We start from the raw sequence: 20,549 nt of genomic DNA, 5'->3' as shown, positions 1-20,549 counted from the left end.
GATCACTGGGAACCATGCTTGTGGACTTGGTCCACTGTAATTTGCGTAGTACCCGACTGATGAAGCCGTAGTACCTATTGAAGAGGTAGAAGGAAAGGAAAACATAGAGATTAGGTTCCCCCCACCCCTCAATACGCGGGAATGTCTCCATTGCCGCTGCCTTGAGATTGGTTTCATGTGACGTAAGTTAGTACGTGGTGATTTAATTGGATATAAGGAATCGATATCTGGTGTCCATATTGCTTAGTGATTTCAGCAAATATTTTTGGTTTAAATGTATGTTTACAGTATTTAGCTCACCTGATAGGTGAGTTACTGATGGTCAAACATGTTTGACGACATACGGTTTCCAATTGTTAATAAATTGTCACCTAATATCGATGTTCTCCGCCCAAGTGGTTTGGTATATGCCACCACTGATGTTGTTATCTTATAAACGAACATGCAAATTTGGTGGATTACTGAGCAAATGCTTCACTAGAATTAAGTAAGTTAATATATAACATGTTTAAGTCAATTCATATTGGCATTAAGTATTACAAGCTCAGTAACACATCAGGACACATAAGATGTTACTCAAAACAGGTGGAAGTGTACAACCATAATCCTTCCTGCCGATAAATTCCATGATAACACTACAGATTAATCCATTTGCCCCCATATTACAGGTATGGAGATAGTTTTGAACACTAGTATCTCAGCTCATAGGAAAGGTACAAAGTTTAGTAGCTGGTAATGCTGCTATATCCCAATTACTTTGCCACGTAGCTGATTGGTGGTTAATGCACCATGACTGATAGTCTTAATGAATACCAGATAACAACGTTGTGGATGGTCAACGTAAATATCTGGATATATATTTTGTGCACCGTTCCCAGAGGCACTGCAATACTGGGTCGATGCGTGGAGTGGACGGAGCAAGCCCCTATTCCATCTCCCTGTTCCAAAAATTCAATTTAATATATGGTCCCTAGATAAGGGCCGTATCAGATTATTAAACTGATAAGAACAGATACTACACTTGATCTTAGCCAAAAGGCCGAGAAGCGATGCAGCTAAAGCTGTATCCAAGGATAGTTTGTCGTTAATATATAGACATGCCATGACGGAATGTTTCTAAGTGTCAGGGCTAGTTGATTCTGGATAACTTTGACTTAAATGCCGCAACGCTCATCATGGTTACTCCATCCAAGTAATTGCGGTATATCCGAAACTTATATGAGAAGGTACTGAATAGTGTGCATCTTCAAGGTCGATGTCTACCATAAAGTATCCTTGGATCATGGTAGTAGTTACAAATCCCATGAATGGGTATACCTGGTGAAATACTCAAGTGGTTTATCAACGATGGTGCGACATTCACCATCGTGGGAGGGTAGACCACTTGGGGTGCTTGCTGAATTGGTGGCAAGATATTAATTCTATTCCCCTTGTATTTATTTTTTGGTATATAACTACCAAGAGTGATAGCTTCCTAACCAGGTGTGATTCATCCACCCCTTGTTAGTACAACCCTTAACCTTTATGTGATGGTAGGAACCATACTTATCTGTCTTCATTGTTGTTTTCTTCGGTTTCTGGTTCCTTGTTCTTGTAGGGACGATGTTTGTTGGGGGGTGGCGCATTTTCCCCTGGGGCCTGCTCTGGGCCCCGAGCTTTCACCAGTACCATGAGGTAGACGCCCCTGGTGGACACGTAGAGGTACTGCTGTCTGGTTTAGTGTGGTGCTCATTCCAGACTCTGCCCTCTTGTGCCGAATAGTTTGAACACTTCGTCCAGTTTTTTAGGACTGGTTTGGTAAGTGCCAGGTAGCAGGATCTGTGCTTGTGAGGTCGGCGTTCTCATAGTCCTGTTAATTTCATAGATTGAGGGCAGGTTTGTGAGTTCATTTCAGAAGTTATGAGGTATACCGTTGAACAGTAGGGTCAGGTGTTTTGCCATACTACCCTGCCGTTCTGGAATGAGCAGGTGAACATGATAGCCGACGTCAGGGTACCAAATGCATTTTTAAAATATTTAGGTTAAATGCGCTGCTCAATGTATCCCCCAATAATGGCGGGCACTTTGAGTAAATGCAATTTAGGGGAGGCGTGATAAAACCAACGCCTCAAGGCTACCTGTCTTGGAGAGGTTTTTTGGAAAAGACAGGTAGTAAGCTGGCCATCAGTTGAGACTGAAAAGCCATCTCGCTAGTGGTGGAGCCACATAGCGGCCACACCCAGCAGCTCTTCCTGATCCTGTACCTCAAGCATACTCCCGATATTGTTCAGCCAGTGACCCCTCTTCATGACCAGCCCAGCCACTGGTCACCCCAAAGCTAACCACACTAAGGAGGAAGCGATGGGCAGTGCCTAGGCACTGTGGAGGGTATGCCTGAACCCTCCAGCGAGACTGCCCCTCACGTAGCGTGTCTCGCAGGAGCTCCTGCTCCAGGAGCCGCTCCAGCGGCTCAGGCGGCTGTCTCTCTCCCATGCGGGTGGAGAGACGTCCCCTCCGACAAGTCGGAAGCCACCGGCCGGATGCCTCTTCGGATGGCTGAACATCCAGCCCGCAGCTCAGGCACTAGCGGGACTGGCTTCGGCGCGGTGCGGGGATAGCGGTGCGCCCGGTAAATGTTCCTACCGCCTTCTTCTGGAGCTTTTGTGCCTTGTTGTAGCGAGAGCGCCCCTCAAGCAGCGCGTCTCGCAGGCACCTGCCCCGTGAACCGCTCCAGCGGCTCAGGCGGCTCTCTCTCCCCCCGTGCGGGTGGAGAGACGTCCCGTCCCAAATCGGGAACACCTGCCGGATGCCTCTTCGGGTGGCTATACATCCAGCCCGCTATCGGGCTGGGCTCGGCACGGTGTCGGGGAATAGAGGAACACCGGGTAAACGTTCCTACCGCCTGTTGCTGCCCCCCTCCCCCCCGACGGGAAACGTTCCTCCTCGAACGGGGGACAGTTTTGTTCCAGAGCCTTTTTCTCTGCCTGTAAAACACAAGCAGAAAAAGGGGCTCCCCTGTAAAAGAAACCCGACCTCAGGATACTCACCTGACGGTCCGTTTCTCTGTTGCGGGAGTGCCTAGCTCCCGCTGCCGCTGTTGCACTGCTGGCGTAATGCCGCGCCTGCGCACTGAGCGGGTTCTTCACGTAGTCACTCACGTGACTCCGAAGTAAAATTGTCTGTTTCTCTAATACACACTGAACTTGTTTTGCTGTTTAGTAAGGGTTTTACAGTGCAATATGTTTACACTACTGTTGTGCTGCTACATAACCCACTCCATGACACACTGAGGAGCACCTTCAGCAACAGACTGGTTCCACCAAGATGCAGCACAGAACGCCACAGGAGATCCTGCTTCCCTGTGGCTATAAAACTGTACAACTCCACCCCCTTCTGTCGTGGGGTAGACTGACTACCCCTCTCTCCTCCCCATTATTTGCACATCCCCAATCCTTTCCACTCATCACTTTAATTTCATGTTTCATGTTTCATGTTTAGTTTAGTTTAGTTTAGAGATACAGCGCAGAAACAGGCCCATCGGCCCACCGGGTCCGCGGCAACCAGCGATCCCCGCACATTAACACTAACCAGCGATCATCCCGTACACTAGCACTACTCCACACACTAGGGACACTTACAATGTTACCAAAGCCAATTAACCTACAAACCTGTACGTCATTGGAGTGTGGGAGAAAACCGAAGATCTCAGAGAAAACCCACGCAGGTCACGGGGAGAACGTACAAACTCCGTATAGACAGCACCCGTAAACGGGATGGAACCTGGGTCTCCGGCGTGCATTTGCTGTAAGGCAGCAACACTACCGCTGCACCACCATGACTGTCTTTATCATGTGTGTTATGACTGTTGGCAGATCAATTTCCCTCCTTGGATAGATAAAGTTCTATCGTATCGTAATTCAGTATTTAATTGTTCATTTTGTGACATATGACAATAAAACACTCTTGACTCTTGACAGGTAAATGGATAGGATAGGTATGGAGAGGTATGGAGCAAATGCAAGCAGGAGGAACTAGTGTAGATGGAGCATCTTGGTCAATGTGGGCAAGACAAAATGTGCAGGAACAGCAGATGCAGGTTTACACTGAAGACATACACAAAATGCTGGAGAAACTCAGCGGGACAGGCAGATTACAACTCAGCGATATGAATATTGATTTCTCCAACTTCAAGTAACCCTTGCCTTCCCTCTCTCTCCATTCCTCCCCCACCCTAGTTCTCCCACTAGCTTCATTGTCCTGTGAAACGTCACCTATCCATGTTCTCCACAGATGCTGCCTGACCCGCTGAGTTACTCCAGAACTCTGTGAAACGTCACCTATCCATGTTCTCCACTGATGCTGCCTGACCCGCTGAGTTACTCCAGCACTCTGTGAAATGTCACTTATCCATGTTCTCCACAGATGCTGCCTGACCCGCTGAGTTACTCCAGCACTCTGTGAAACGTCACCTATCCATGTTCTCCAGAAATGTGGCCTGACCCATTGCGTTACTCCAAGTCCTCTGTGAAACGTCACCTATCCGTGTTTTCCACAGATGCTGCCTGACCCGTTGAGTTACTCCAGCACTCCGTGAAATGTCTTCTATCCATGTTATAACCATATAACCATATAACAATTACAGCACGGAAAACAGGCCATCTCGGCCCTGCAAGTCCATGCCGAACACTTATTATCCCCTAGACCCATCTACCTGCACTCAGACCATAACACTCCATTCCTTTCCCGTCCATATACCTATCCAATTTATTTTTAAATTATAAAATCGAACCTGCCGCCACCACTTCCACTGGGTGCTCATTCCACACAGCTACCACTCTCTGAGTAAATATGTTCCCCCTCATGTTACCCCTAAACTTCTGTCCCTTCATTCTCAAATCATGTCCTCTTTGAATCTTCCCTATTCTCAATGGAAAAAGCTTATCCACGTCAAATCCGTCTATCCCTCTCATTATTTTAAAGACCTCTATCAAGTCCCCCCTTAGCCTTCTGCACTCCAAATAATAAAGACCTAACTTGTTCAACCTTTCTCTGTAATTTAGTTACTGAAACCCAGGCAACATTCTAGTAAATCTCCTCTGTACTCTCTCTATTTTGTTAACATCCTCCCTATAATTAGGCGACCAAAATTGTACACCATACTCCAGAATTGGCCTCACCAATGCCTTGTACAATTTTAACATTACATCCCAACTTCTATACTCAATGCTCTGATTTATAAAGGCCAGCATACCAAAAGCTTTCTATACCACCATATCCACATGAGATTCCACCTTCAGGGAACTATGCACAGTTATTCCTAGATCCCTCTGTTCAACTGCATTCCTCAATTCGCTACCATTTACGTCCTATTTTGATTTGTCCTGCCAAGATATAGCACCTCACACTTATCAGCATTAAACTCCATCTGCCATCTTTCAGCCCACTCTTCCAAATGGCCTAAATCTCTCTAGATTTTGAAAATCTACTTCATTATCCACAAAACCACCTATCTTAGTATCATCTGCATACTTACTAATCCAATTTACCACACCATCATCCAGATCATTGATGTACATGACAAACAACAGTGGACCCAACACAGATCCCTGTGGCACCCCACTAGTCACCGGCCTCCAACCTGACAAACAGCCACCCACTATTACTCTCTGGCATCTCCCATTCAGCCACTGTTGAATCCATCTTGCTACTCCACCATTAATACCCAACAATTCAACCTTCCATGAGGAACCTTGTCAAAGGCCTTACTGAAGTCCATATAGACAACATCCAATGCTTTACCCTCATCAATTTCCCGAGTAACCTTTTCAAAAAATTCAAGAAGCTTAGTCAAACATGACCTTCCAGGCACAAATCCATGTTGACTGTTCCTAATCAGACCCTGTTTATCCAGATGCTTATATATATTATCTCTAAGTATCCTTTCCATTAATTTGCCCACCACTAACGTCAAACTAACAGGTCTATAATTGCTAGGTTTACTCTTTGAACCCTTTTTAAACAATGGAACAACATGCGCAGTACGCCAATCCTCCAGCACCATTCACGCTTGTAATGACATTTGAAATATTTCTGTCATAGCCCCTGCTATTTCTACACTAACTTATAACCATATAACCATATAACAATTACAGCACGGAAACAGGCCATCTCGGCCCTACAAGTCCGTGCCGAACAATTATTTTCCCTTAGTCCCACCTGCCTGCACACATACCATAACCCTCCATTCCCTACTCATCCATATGCCTATCCAATTTATTTTTAAATGATACCAACGAACCTGACTCCATCACTTCCACTTCCCTCAATGTCCTAGGGAATATCTTGTCAGGACCTGAAGACTTATCCACTTTTATATTTTTCAAAAGTGTCAGTACTTCCTCTTCTTTGAATCTCATAGTTTCCATATTTCAATATCCTTCTCCAGAGATGATCTCCAGAGATGCTCCCTAACATTTGTCATTTCAGGTCAGGTCAGGTCAGGACCCTTCCGGTTTGAGTGGGCCAGTGGAGCAGAGGGGCCAAGACACGGGGGCGGGGGGGGGGAATGTTGGAGACTGGAGACAGGATTGTCACTGGATGGATAGTATTCTCTCCCATAAAGAAAAGCTCAGAGGTGGCAGTAGAGCCCTACGTTCCTATGTTCCCAATGTAGGGGGAGTCCAGAACCAAAGGGTCACAGTCTAAGAAGAAGACCCGCTGAGTCACTCCACCTTTTATCTTGGTCTATTAACAGATTCAGATCTACCTTAGATCTCCTTTTGTAAGCCGGCTTGGCGCTCTCCTTTTTCACCGGCATTCTCGATACTCCTTTCTTGGTTTATTAATCCGCACAGTGAAGGTTAGAGTTTTGATCTCTAGTGGCTACTAGTTGTTTCAATGTCTGGCAGAATGGGTTTGGTGAACCCACTTCAAGTTGACGGATGGAATGGAGCCCGTCCGTCTCTCATGGTTACGGATGTAGTTCACTGTGAGGTCGCCAGCCAGGCACATTATGAGGTCACCTCTGATTATGATGGTTTACAAACTTGCGATCTTACGAATGGAAACCAGGCCCAGAAGGAAATAAACCACTTCACCATATGACCACTGGTCACAGTGGTTATAACCAACTGATCTCAAGTGTTAGATACAAGGAACTCAGTTCAATTGAGTTTATTGTCACGTGTACAGAGAAATGCTTTTTGTCGTGTGTTAAAAACAGTCAGCAGAAAGACAATGCATGATTACAATTGAGCTATTTACAATGTATAGATACATGGTAAGGGAATAACGTTTAGTGCAAGGTAAAGCCAGCAAGGATAGTCCGAGGGTCACCAATGAGGTAGATAGTAGTTCAGAACTGCTCTCTGGTTGTGGTAGGATGATTCAGTTGCCTGATAACAGCTGGGAAAAAACTGTCCCTGAATCTGGAGGTGTACGTTTTCACACTTCTGTTCCTTTCCTAATTTGAGGAAGGACATTCTTACTATTGAGGGAGTGCAGCATAAGTTCACCAGGTCAATATCCGGGGTGACGGGACTTACGTATGATGAAAGAATGGGTCGACCGGGATGGAATTCGCTAGAAATGAGAAGGATTAGAGGGGATCTTATAGAAACATATAAAATTCTTAAAGGAGTTAAGGCTAGATGCAGGAACAATGTTCCCGATGTTGGGGGAGTCCAGAACCAGGGGTCACAGTTTAAGAATAACGGGTTAGGCCAATTAGGACTCAGAAGAGGGAAAACTTTTTCACGCAGAAAATCTGTAGAATTCTCTGCCATAGAAGGCAGTGGCGGGCAAATGACTGGATGTTTTCAAGAGAGTGTTAGATGTGGCTCTTAGGGCTAACAGAATCAAGGGATATGGGGAGATAGCAGGAATGGGGTATTGATTTTGGATGATGAGCCAAAATCATATTGAAAGGTTCGAAGGGCCGAATGGCCTACTCCTGCACTTATTTTCTATGTTTCTACATCATGGTGAGTCCAGCACTCATTGACGTCTGGTCCTGAAGAAGGGTCTTGTACCAAAACGTCACCCATCCATGTTCTCCAGAGATGCTGCCTGACCTGCTGAGTTACTCCAGCACTCTGTTCCTTCATGGTCTGGCTGGTGTCTTGCTTATATGAAAGAGCCACATTACCAATGTACACAAGCTCCAACTTTGCTGACAACATGAAACTGTTGACAGTTCTAGAAATGAAATACGTTGATGAAACCCGAGTGATGGACAAGATAATGCTTCACAGGAGAAAGTTAAATCTGCATTGAAATAAACCCCACTTGTAGAAACTAAACTAAAGGACGATGTTTCCAAAAGTTATGAGTTTGATTCTATTACTCTAGAAGTGAAGGGCAGGTGGGATAGAGTCTAAGGCAATTACACCCCTTCATTTGATCAATACAGGGGATAAGGGGTTGTCTTAATCTACTTAGATCTGTCAAGAAATCAAAGGCAAACAATATTAAATCTCAAGTGTTTTCGTTTCGAGATACAGTGTGGCAACGGGCCCTTTGGCCCACCGAGTCCACGCCGACCAGCATTCACCTGTACACCCGCACTATCCTACACACTGGGGACTTTTTACCGAAGCCAATTAACCTACAAACCTGCACGTCTTTGGAGTGTGGGAGGAAACCGGAGCACCCGTAGAAAACCCACGTGGGTCACGGGGAGAATGTACAAACTCTGCACAGACAGCACCTGGGTCTCCGGCGCTGTGAGGCAGCAACTCTACCGCTGCACCACCCTACCTTGTTGGGGAAAAATACTTAAAAAGCAGCAGAATATTTGTGACATTTACCAAATGACAGTTGTCTATAGTCAAAGTGTGTGTAGTTTGTTCCTGGCACGAAAATACTTCTGCTTTATCAGTTTCACTCTTAACTCTATAAACCTAAAGACTCCATTGTTGGAATGCAATTCAATATTTGACAAATCTGAACACCTTCACAGAGAGATATAAAGCACACAGAGGGATTACTGGAGTACATTTTCCCTTTGTAGTCCCTGAGAGATCAGTGGCAGAGGGTTGTTCTGATGTTCTAAGCCATGCCAATCCAGATATGATTGAATGACGGAGAGGACTTGATGTGCCAAATGGAGAAGGAACATCTCATTGGGTTTTAAAGTTTGCAGAAGCTAACATACAACTTCCTTAGCATCAAGTGAATTGATCAGCATGGTGGCGCAGCGATAGACTAAGAGTTGCTGCCTTACAGTGCCAGAGACACGGGTTCCATCCTGACTACGCGTGCTTGTAGTTTGTACCTTCTCCCTGTGACCCGCGTGCTCTGGTTTCCTTCGGGTGCTCTGGTTTCCTCCCACATTCTAGAGATGTGCCGGTTTGTAGTTTAATTGACGTCTGTAAATTGCCCCTAGTGTGAAGGATATAGGACTAGTGTACAGGTTGGCGTGGACTTGGTGGGCAGAAGGGCCTGTTTTCACGGCATCCCTCTAAAACAAACTTGCCGTTACCTCGTTGGTCTCAGTTTAACATTGCTTGTGAAAGTCAGCAAAGTACAAGATTCTTTCTATAGCCCTCAGACCAGTGAGCCCATGTGTTCATATCTTTAACCAGTCAGTCAGAACCTTTTTTAGTTTAGTTTAGAGATACAGCACAGAATCAGGCCCTTCAGCCCACCAAGTCCACGTCAACCAGCGATACCCGTGCATTAAACTACCCCCCACACACTAGGGACAATTTACATTTATACCAAATTAACCTACAAACCTGCATGTGTTTGGATTGTGGGAGGAAACTGAAGATCTCGGAAAAAAACCTGAAGCGTCAAGGGGAAAATATACAAATCTGCACTGACAGCACCTGTAGTCAGGATCGAACCCGGGTCTCTGGCACTGCAAGCAGTGTAAGCCAGGAACTCTACTGCAGTGCCACCATGCCTGCCCCTTTTCCCCAGAGCAGAGATGGAATACTAGAGGGGATAGCTTTAACGAGAGTGGGGAAAAGTTTAAAGATGTTTGGAGCAAGTTATAAGAGGTAGAGTGCACCTTGAGTGTATTGCCAGGGGTGGTGGAGGCAGATACAACAATGGCATTTAACAGGTTTTTTGATAGGCAGGGAATGGAGGGATAATGATAATGTGCAGACAGATAAGAGTTGGCAGTGGTGTCACGTTTAGCACAGGCATTGTGGGCCGAAGGGCATGTTCCTGTGTTGTACTGTTCTATGTTCTATACCTCATCAGTTCCACTCTCTTCCCCTCCCGCTCTTCTCTCCCCTCCCCTCTTCTCTTCTCCCCTCTCTCCTTCGGTCCTCTCCCCTCCTCTCCTCTCCACCCATCTCCAATCTCCTCTCCCTGCCTCTCCTCTCCTCCCCTCCCCTCCCTACTCTTTCCCCCCACAAGTCTCCTCTGCTTTTCTCGCTCCTCTCCTTTACTTTCCTCTCCTTCCCTCCGCACCTCCGCTCTCCTCTCCCCTCTCCTCCTCCCCTCACCTGTCCTCTCCTCTCCCCTCCTCTGCTTCCCCCCCTCTCCTCTCCTCCCCCTCCCCTCCTCCCTCCCATCTTCTCTCCCCTTCTTCTCTCCTCTCCACTCCACTCCCTCCAACCTGTTGTGTCTGAGTAAGACTGTCCTTACAGTCATCACAAGAGGGCTCTGCCCCTATTTGTATATTTTCTGGGAATCAGCCCGGTGGAATGTTGGCTGGAATAAAATACAACTTAAGGGGCTGTCCCACTACGGTGACCTAATTGGCGAGTTTCGTAGAGTTTGCCCTCAACTCATACTCGCAGCATGGTCGACACAAGGTCCTAGGAGGTCTTTGTACCTCTCCTTCATGCTTGCGAGTAGTCCCCGCATACTTGAGGCCTCAGCTAGGTCACGGTGTATTTCTCAACATGCTGAAAAATGCCCGCGAGTAAAAAAAGGTCGCCATGGAAAAAAATCAACATTTTTTTTACTCGTAGCTTTAGTCGAAGTAGGTCGTAGTAGGTCGGCATGTTATTCGTAGGTAATCGAGGGTAGACGAAGGTAATTGATGGTAGTCGAAGGTAGTCGTAGATAGTCTTCAACATAGTCGAAGGAGGTCCTCTTCATTCTCCACCATTCGGTGTCCAATTTTCCCGGAGCTAATCGAAGCTGGTCTTCAACATAGTCAAAGAGGTCGAAGGAGGTCTTCTACATAGTTGAAGGAGGTCTTCAACATGACACTTTTTCAAACTCTCCTAAACTCTTCTAAACTCGCCAATTAGGTCACCGCAGTGGGACAGCCCCTTTACTGTCATGGGACAACATGAATCTGAATTGAGTTACTACTCATCATCCTCCACTCTCCTCTCCTCTCACTGCTCTCTCTTCTCCCCCCCCTCTCATCTCCTCTGCTCTCTTCCCCTCTACACTGCTCTCCTCTCCTCTCTAATCCCCTCCTCTCTCCCCCTCCCACACCCTCTCTCACCCCACCCCTCAAATCCAGCAGCAAAGATAACTGAAATATTGTGTAGGTAAGAAATTGTCTCCTCTCCTCTCCTCTCCTCTCCTCTCCTCTCCTCTCCTCTCCTCTCCTCTCCTCTCCTCTCCTCTCCTCTCCTCTCCTCTCCTCTCCTCTCCTCTCCTCTCCTCTCCGCTCCTCTCCCTATGGTACACATGCGCAGAGAGACTCAAGATGGTGATTTCAATACAAGAAGAATGTTAAGTACCTGTGTGTTCTGAGTCTTATTTAAGTCAGTTTCCAGCACAAATACATAACAATTTGGCGACGAGGATGTCGATTCCGTTAGCAGGAACAGAATTGCGTTCGATTTGAGGTATTCTCAAGATCGAACATAAAGTTAAAGACAAGATATGTATTTGGCTCGCAAAAAGTTGGAACGGGAACACACGATCGCCCTGCAACAGGCTGTGCTGTAGCGGGACAGCACAGCTAGAAGCTAGAAGCGGAGTCCAGAGACAGTCAAGTCAGAACGGTGAATTCATCGCAGCAAAAGCTGGATTTTATGAATTTACTGTATTGTTTATTGATAACTATAATTTAGAGGACATATGCGTGCATTGCATGTATGTGGCTGGAAGTATATTAGTATATTAGTATATTATTATTAGTATGTCCTCTCTCCTCCCAATTATTATATAAGTATATTATTATATTGGTATATTAGTATAAATCGATTAGTATAAGAGAATTATTGGTAGTGAATTTACTGGATAACTGCGATAACAGTGATATTGTAAAGGAATTAAAAGATGATGGCACATTGTGTACTTGAGTAGCAACAGTGTAACCATGTCTAATACAATAGTTGGGAATGTGCCTCAGCTAGAATCTGGTTATACTTTTAACCATATAACCATATAACAATTACAGCACGGAAACAGGCCATCTCGGCCCTAGAAGTCCGTGCCGAACAATTATTTTCCCTTAGTCCCACCTGCCTGCACTCATACCATAACCCTCCATTCCCTTCTCATCCATATGCCTATCCAATTTATTTTTAAATGATACCAACGAACCTGCCTCCACCACTTCCACTGGAAGCTCATTCCACACCGCTACCACTCTCTGAGTAAAGAAATTCCCCAGTTACTTTTGAGGAATGGACCAAGGGCTTGGTTCACTTCAGAAGAGAAGAAAAGAGTATTGTTCCTTACGGGTTTAGGAAGCAAGGGTTATCACACCCTACGTGCGTTGCTGCAGCCAGCAAAGCCCGCTAGTAAAATGTACGAGGAATGTAAGGAGGTGTTAATTGTTCATTTCTCACCAAAACCAACAGAAATAGTGCAAAGATACAGATTCTATACATGCACACAAGCAAATAGAAACATAGAAACCAAAGATTATAGAGGAGCTCCTCTATACTCTTTGATAGAAACCAAGTGCAGGAGGAGGCCATTCGGCCCTTCGAGCCAGCACCGCCATTCAGTGTGATCATGGCTGATCATCCCCAATCAAAAAGTGTTTTCTCACCTCAGTCTTAAATGACCTCCCCTTTATTCTAAGACTGTGGCCCTGGTTCTGGACTCGCCGAACATTGGGAACATTTTTCCTGCATCTAGCTTAGCCAGTCTTTTTATAATTTTATATGTTTCTATAAGATGCCCCCTCATCCTTCTAAACTCCAGTGAATACAAGCCTAGTCTTTTCAATCTTTCCTCATATGACAGTCCCGCCATGCCAGGTATCAATCTCGTGAACCTACGCTGCACTGTCTCAATCACAAAGATGTCCTTCCTCAAATTAGGAGACCAAAACTGTACACAATACTCCAGATGTGGACTCACCAGAGCCCTATACAACTGCAGAAGAACCTCTCTACTCCTATACTGAAATCCTCTTGTTATGAAGGCCAACATTCCATTAGCTTTCTTCACTGCCTGCTGTACATGTAAGCCAGCTTTCAGTGTACAAGGACGTCCAGGTCTCGCTGCACCTCCCCCTTACCTAACCTAACCCCATTGAGATAATAATCTGCCCCCTTGTTTTTGCTGCCAAAGTGGATAACCTCACATTTATCTATATTATAATGCATCTGCCACACATCTGCCCACTCACTCAACCTGTCCAGGTCACCCTGCAACCTCCTAACATCCTCTTCACAGCTCACACTGCCATCCGCAAACTTTCTAGTGTTGCTCCTAATTCCCTCTTCCAAATCATTAATATATATGGTAAACAGTTGCGGCCCCAATACCGAGCCTTGCGGCACTCCACTCGCCACTGCCTGCCATTTTGAAAAGGACCCGTTCACTCCTACTCTTTGCTTCCGGTCTGCCAACCAATGTTCTATCCATGTCAACACCCTACTCCCAATACCATGTGCTCTAATTTTAGTCACCAGTCTCCCGTGCAGGACCTTATCAAAGGCTTTCTGAAAGTCTAGATGCACTACATCCACTGGCTCCCCTTCATCCATTTTACTTGTCACATCCTCAAACAATTCCAGAAGATTAGTCAAGCATGATTTCCCTTTCATAAATCCATGTTGACTTGGACTAATCCTTTTACTGCTATCCAAATGCCCATTGTTACCTCTTTAATAATTGACTCCAGCATCGTTCCCATCACCAGTCAGGCTAACTGGTCTGTAATTCCCCGTTTTCTCTATCGCTCCTTTCTTGAAAAGTGGGATAACATTAGCAATCCACAGGAACTGATCCTGAATCTTTGGACATTGGAAAATGATCACCAATGCGTCCACTATTTCTAGAGCCACCTCCCTGAGGACCCTGGGATGCAGACCATCGGGCCCAGGGGATTTATCATCCTTCAATCCCATTAGCCTATCCAATATTATTTCTCGCCTAATGAAAATTTATTTCAGTTCCTCTACCCGCTTAGATCATCTGTCCTCCAGTACATCTGGGAGATTGTTTGTGTCTTCCTTAGTGAAGACAGATCTGAAGTACCCATTCAACTCTTCTGCCATTTCCTTGTTACCCATAATAATTTCACCCGTGTCTGCCTTCAAGGGACCCACATTTGACTTTGCAACTCTTTTTCCCTTAACATATCTAAAGAAGCTTTTACTGTCCTTCTTTATATTCCTGGCCAGCTTCCCTTCATACTTCATCTTTTCTGCCCGTATTGTCTGCATTGTCTCCTTCTATTGTCCTATGAAAGTTTCCCAATCCTCTGGCTTCCGGCTACGTTTTTCTAGTTATGAAATGAGAATAGTTATGAAACTATTCTCTATATACTTGTTTTTTAAGAAGTTCCAAAAGTTGTTCTTCTTCTGTTAGTGACAGACCTTTTGGCACTGATTGATTGATGTTACATGGGGATCTTTGTCCCCAATACCCCTTGATTCCGTTAGCCCTAAGAGCTAAATCTAACTCTCTCTTGAAAACATCGAGAGATCCAGCCTCTGAGGCAGAGAATTCCACAGATTCACAACTGTCTGGGTGAAAAGTTTTTCCCCATCTCAGTCCTAAATGGCCGACCCCTTATTCTTAAACTGTGTGACCCCTGGTCTGGACTCCCCCAACATCAGGATCTATGTTGCTGCATCTAAATTGTCCGATCGCTTGAGAATTTGATATGTTTCTATAAGATGCCCTCTCATCCTAAATTCTAGAGAATACAAGCCCAGTCGACACACTTCCCCTCTCCCCCTCTCCCCCTCTCTCCCTCTCCCTCCCCCCTCCCCCTCTCCCCTCTCCCTTTCCCCCTCCTCTCCCCCTCTCCCCTCCTCTCTCTCCCTCTCCTCCCCCTCTCCCTCTCCCCCCTCTCCCCCTCTCCCCCTCTCCCCCTCTCCCCCCTCTCCCCCTCTCCCCCTCTCCCCTCTCCCCCTCTCACCTGCCTCCTCTCCCTCCTCTCCCCCCTCTCCCCCTCTCACTCCCTCTCTCCCTCTCCCCCCTCTCTCACCCCCTCTTCCCCCTCTCCCCCTCCCTCCCCCCTCTCCCCCTCTCACCTTCTCCTTCTCCCCCTCCCCCCCTCCCGCTCCTTCTCCCCCTCTCCCCCTCCCTCACTCTCACCCTCTCCCCCTCTCTCCTCCTCTCCCCCTCTCTCCCACACACACGGTGGCGCAGCGGTAGAGTTGCTGCCTTACAGCGCTAGCGGCGCCAGAGACCTGGGTTCGATCCCGACTACGGGTGCTGTCTGTACGGAGTTTGCACGTGCTCCCCGTGACTGCGCGGGTTTTCCCAGAGATCTTCGGTTTTCTCCCACACTCCAAAGATGTACAGGTTTGCAGGTTAATTGGCTTGATATAAGTGTAAAATGTCCCTAGTTGGTGTAGGATAGTGTTAGTGTGCGTGCGATCGCTGGTCGGCACGGACTCGGTGGGCCGAAGGGCCTCTTTCCGCATTGTATCTCTTTATGTAATTGATAGGGGAGAGAGGAGAGAGGAGAGAGGAGAGAGGGTGATGGAGAGAGGGTGATGGAGAGAGTGAGAGGGGAGGTGATTCGTTGGGGCAGCTGTCAGGTTCTCCTCCCCCCTCTCTCCCCCTCTCCCCTCTCTCCCCCCCCCCCCTCTCTCCGCCTCTCCCCCCTCTCTTCCCCTCTCTCCCCTCCTCTTTAACCCCCTCTCTTCCCCTCTCTTCTCCCCTCCCTTTCTTAATTCCCTCTCTCAACTCCCCCTCCCTCTTCTCATCCCTCCATCTTTCTCTCACTTCCACACCCCCTCTCTCCTTCTCTCCCCTCTTTCTCTCACTTCAATACTTTCATCTCCTCTTCCCTCTCCCCTCCGCCCTCTCCCTCTCTCCCCCTTCCATCTCTCCACTCCCTCTCCTCATCCTCTACCTTTCCGTCACTTCCACATCTTACCTCCTTCTCTTCCCTCTCTCCCCTCTCACCTCTCCTCTAGGCCCATAGGCCTTGGGCTTCAGGCCTTGCGTGGGGGAGGAGAGGGGCAACTAGGCCCTAGGACAGACCTTGCTTGTGGGGAGGAGAGGGGTGTGTGGGGACGAGAGGGGCAACTAGGCCTTGGGGGGGGGGGGGGGGGGGGGGGGCAGAGGAGAAGGGCGACTAGGCCCCAGACTTCAAGCCTTGCATGTGGGGGGGAGAGGATCATTGGTTGGCACGGACTCGGAGGGTCGAAGGGCCTGTTTCTGTGCTGTATCTCTGAATTAACTAGTGTGGGAACGGGCGATCGCTGGTCGGCACGGACCCGGTGGGCCGAAGGGCCTGTTTCCACACTCTATCTCCAAACTAAACTAGTGTGTGAACGGGCGATCGCTGGTTGGCGTAGTCTCGGTGGGCCGAAGGGCCTGTTTCCGTGCTGTATTTCAAAACAGACACTTGGATCTGTGGTGAATTTGTGCAGATCTTTAATCAAATATAACTAAACAAGAAATCACAGAGAGTTGTGGAGGCAGCCCAGACCATCACGTACACAAACCAACCTCCCTTCCATCGCCTTCATCTACACCTCACGCTGCCTCGGCAAGGCCAGCAGCATAATCGCGGACCAGTCTCACCCCGGTCACTCCCTCTTCTCCCCTCCCCCATCGGGCAAGAGGTACAGAAATGTGGAAATGAAAACACACACCTCCAGATTCAGGGACAGTTTCTTCCCGGCTGCTATCCGGCAACTGAACCGTCCTCTCACCAACTAGAGAGCAGTCATGACCTCCCATCTACCTCATTGGAAACCCTCGGAATTTCTTTAAGCGGACTTTATCTTGCACTAAACATTATTCCCTTTATCCTGTGTCTGTCCACTGTGGACGGCTCGATTGTAATCATGGACAGTCTTTCTGCTCACTAGGCCTAGGCCTCAGGCCATGCTTGTGGGGAGGAAAGGAGCGATGAGGGAGGAGAGGGGCGTGTTGGGAGGAGAGGGGCGACTAGGCCCCAGGCTTCAGGCCTTGCGTGTGGGGAGAGGGGAACTAGGCCCTGGGCTTTAGGCCTTGGGTGTGGGGAGGAGAGGAGCGACTTGGCCCTAGGCTCCAGGCTTCAAACCTTGCATGTGTGGCGGAGAGAGTGCGACTTGGTCCTAGGCCTCAGGCTTCAGGCCTTGCGTGTAGGGAGGAGAGGGGCAACTAGGGCTCAGGCTTCAGGCCTTGCATTTGGAGAGGAGAGGGGCGACAGGCCTCTGGCTTCAGGCCTTGCGTGTGTGGCAGAGAGAGGCGACTTGGTACTAGGCCTCAGGCTTCAGGCCTTGCGTGTGGGAAGGAGGGGGGAGAATGCGGAGGTGAGGAGGCGGATGTAGGTGGCCCTGAACTGTCGGTGCAGAGAGACGTAGAGGACAGGGTTGATGCAACTATTGAACCAGGTCAGGTTCGCGACCACCATGTGCAGTAAGGCCGGAGCCTGTTTCTTCTTGTCGGCCGCGTGGAGGAGGCAGAAGGGGAGGTAGCACAAGATGTAGACCAGAAACATGGAGAAACACATCCATGTAACACGACGGAACTCCGCGTCACCTCCAGAACACTGCCCGTCACCTGTGGCAACACGCCGGGCCTGCGGGGAGGCCGAAGCCACTACTACCCCGTACTGGAACATGAGGGGGAGAGAGAATGGGGGGAGGGAGAGGAGAGAGGAGGAGAATGGGAGGAGGGAGAGTGACCGAAGATGGATAAGGGGAATAAAAGCTGGAGAAAGGGTGGATGGAAGAGAGAGTGAAGAAATTTGGAGGAGATACCGAGCGTGGGGGAGAGAAGGCGACTCGATCATGTAAGGGCCTAGCCCAGGTATTTCCGCTCTTATTGATATCTTTGTTTGTATCTCTGTGGGTCCCCTCTGGCCTTCCCCGCTCTTTCCGCCCCTCGTCCTTCCGTCCCGCGGTCCTTGTTGCGCTCTCGTCTGGCCGTGCTTGCCCTCGCGCTCGACGTTGACACGCGCGTGTCTAGACCGGTGAATAGAGGGGAGAGAGAGAGAGACATAGTTAGTGATACAGTGTGGAAACAGGCCCTTCGGCCCAACTTCCTCATACCGGCCAACATGTCCCATCTACACTAATCCCACCTGCCTGCGTTTGGCCCATATCCCTCTAAACCCGTCCTATCCATGTACCTGTCCTAGTGTTTCTTAACCATTGTGATAGTCCCAGCATCAACTACCTCCTCCGGCAGCTCGTTCCAGACACCCAGCCCCTTGTATGGAAAAGTTGTGTCTCAGATTCGTATTAAATCTTTCCTCCCTCACCTTAAACTCATGTCCTCTGATCCTCGATTCCCCTACTCTGGGCAAGAGACTCTGTGCATCTACCCAATCTATTCATCTCATGATTTTGCCCACCTCTATAAGATCACCCCTCATCCTCCTGCGCTCCAAGGTATAGAGACCCAGCCTGCTCAACCTCTCCCTGTAGCTCAAGTCCCGGCAACATCCTCGTAAATCTTCTCCATGCCGTTTCCAGCTTGACGACATCTCTCCTATAACACGGTGCCCAGAACTGAACACAATACTCAAAACGTGGCCTCACCAACATCTTGTACAACTGCAACGTGACCTCTCAACTTCTACACTGAATACTCCGGACTCATGAAGGCCAATGTGCCAAAAGCCTTCTTGACCACCCTGTTTTCCTGTGACACCACTTTCAGGGAACTGTGTACCTGCACTCCTAGATCCCTCTGCTCTACAACACTCCCTGTCTACACGTGACGCCATTTTTAGGGAATGATGTACCTTTTCTGCCGTTTTCTTGTCTCTGGCGTTTGAAGCCTCTGCGGACAGGCCCAAGGCCTTTTCCCGTTGTTTCTGGGGAAGGATTTGTTCCGTTGGGCCGTGTGTCTGGTCAGGTTGGGCATGTTCCCCTCCTGCACCATTCGAAGCCTCTTCCCACTGGATGTGGGCCTGGCCTGCCTCTGTTTCCCCACGATCCCGCTGCGCTGGGCCCGTATCCTCCTTCCTATGCATCTGGGCCTTCTGCCAGCGTACTGAGGCCTGTTTCTGCTGGGCCGAGACCTGCTTCTCGCGCTCCCCCAAGGCGTGGTCTTCCGCCGGGCCCAGACTCACCTCCTCGGTGGCCTGAGAGGAAGCTAGGCCACTGTCAGAGGCCGGAGCGCGGTGGAGACCAGCGTGGACTTTCTTCCCCGCTCCCTCAGGGCCTCGGTGGGCCTGCAAGGCCTTGGATACGGCCTGGAGCCGCCGGTGGATGAGGTAGTAGAACAGGCCGATGGATCCGAGGCCCACCACGAAGATGGTGGAGGTTATACCCGTTGTTAGGCGTCGACCTCGTCTTCTGTCCAGGCTACACGTACACACGGGCGGTACGAACACAAAATAGTCCCACAGAGGGCCAAAGAGGGCCAGACCTCCAATCCAGGGCAGGGCCAGAAGACAGGGGAGGCCTCTGCGCGAAGAGAGACGTTGGAAAAGCCTGGGCCGCGAGATGATGAGGTAGCGGCTCGCTGCAAGGATGGCCAGGTTGAAAATGGAGGTCGCATTTGCCACAAAGATTAGTAGGCCGAAAATTTGGCAGGATGTTGGGCCTAGCGGCCAGGAGAAGCGCAGGTAGGTTGCCGAAGTGATTGGCTGCAGGCCTCCACAGTAGAGTAGGTCAGAAACGGCCAGGTTGAGCACCAAGTAATTGAAACGTGAGCGGAGACGAGGTTCAGAAAAAAAGGCCAAAATGGTCATGAAATTTCCAAAAGTTCCCAAAACAGAAACAAAAATTCCCAACGTGGCCCCCACAAAGCGATAGCTCCGCAATGCGGGATCACAGGAGGTGTTAGAAAGTGTAAAATTCACCTCCATTTGCTCAGAGGTTAAAGTTAGAGAACGCAGAGAGAGAGAGAGAGGGAACTTTGTCTCGACTGGCTCTACAACTGCGGGGTTTTATAGAGAAGTGGGAGGGGAAGGGGAAGTAGGGACTTCCTCTGCTCTGGGGAGAGGGGGGAGGGGCGAGCGATGAAGGAGAACGTTTTAGACAGAAAAGGAGAAATAAATAGACAATAATAGACAATAGGTGCAGGAGTAGGCCATTCGGCCCTTCGTGCCAACACCGCCATTCAATGTGATCATGGCTGATCATCCCCAATCAATACCCCGTTCCTGCCTTCTCCCCATATCCCCTGACTCCGCTATCTTTAACAGCTCTGTCTAACTCTCTCTTGGAAGTATCCAGAGAACCTGCCTCCACTGCCTTCTGTGGTAGAGAATTCCACAGATTCACCACTCTCTGGGTGGAAAAGTTTTCCTCATCTCCGTTCTAAATGACCGACCC

At 48.5% G+C, this 20,549-nt stretch overlaps 1 protein-coding gene and 1 non-coding gene across 4 annotated transcripts; both read right to left on the bottom strand.

The window, feature by feature from the left end:
* Positions 1-858: 858 nt before the first annotated feature.
* Positions 859-1,051, bottom strand: LOC116970108. Its single transcript, XR_004411011.1, has one exon. It is a non-coding gene; the product is annotated as a U2 spliceosomal RNA (small nuclear RNA).
* Positions 1,052-16,381: 15,330 nt separating this feature from the next.
* gpr84 (G protein-coupled receptor 84) lies at positions 16,382-20,198 on the bottom strand. Of its 3 annotated transcripts, none has more exons than XR_004411010.1 (3): positions 19,010-20,198; positions 17,339-17,872; positions 16,382-16,422 (listed from the first exon to the last, which is right to left on the bottom strand). XR_004411010.1 is itself a non-coding variant. In XM_033016836.1 (2 exons), exons 1-2 carry the CDS (start codon positions 20,078-20,080, stop codon positions 17,531-17,533), a joined length of 1,413 nt encoding a protein of 470 aa, XP_032872727.1. In that variant the 5' UTR covers positions 20,081-20,198; the 3' UTR covers positions 16,683-17,530. The 3 variants fall into 3 exon arrangements, 1 of the variants encoding a protein (XP_032872727.1); XR_004411009.1 differs by lacking the exon at positions 16,382-16,422 and adding an exon at positions 16,683-17,243; XM_033016836.1 differs by lacking the exon at positions 16,382-16,422 and having other exon boundaries at positions 16,683-17,872.
* Between the last annotated feature and the right edge of the window lie 351 nt (positions 20,199-20,549).

The sequence above is a fragment of the Amblyraja radiata genome, unplaced genomic scaffold (assembly GCF_010909765.2).
Source record: "Amblyraja radiata isolate CabotCenter1 unplaced genomic scaffold, sAmbRad1.1.pri scaffold_531_ctg1, whole genome shotgun sequence".
Taxonomy (NCBI): Eukaryota; Metazoa; Chordata; class Chondrichthyes; order Rajiformes; family Rajidae; genus Amblyraja; species Amblyraja radiata.
Note: the sequence above shows the minus strand (reverse complement) of the source record. Positions and strands in the feature narration are given on the sequence as shown.

Bases quoted from the DNA above. Each gene is read 5' to 3' on its own strand.
- gpr84 (XM_033016836.1), bottom strand. From the start codon at position 20,080: ATGGAGGTGAATTTTACACTTTCTAACACCTCCTGTGATCCCGCATTG. The intron at 17,873-19,009 runs GTACATCATTCC...CTCATGTTCCAG, and splicing joins ACAAGAAAACGGCAGAAAAG to TACGGGGTAGTAGTGGCTTC.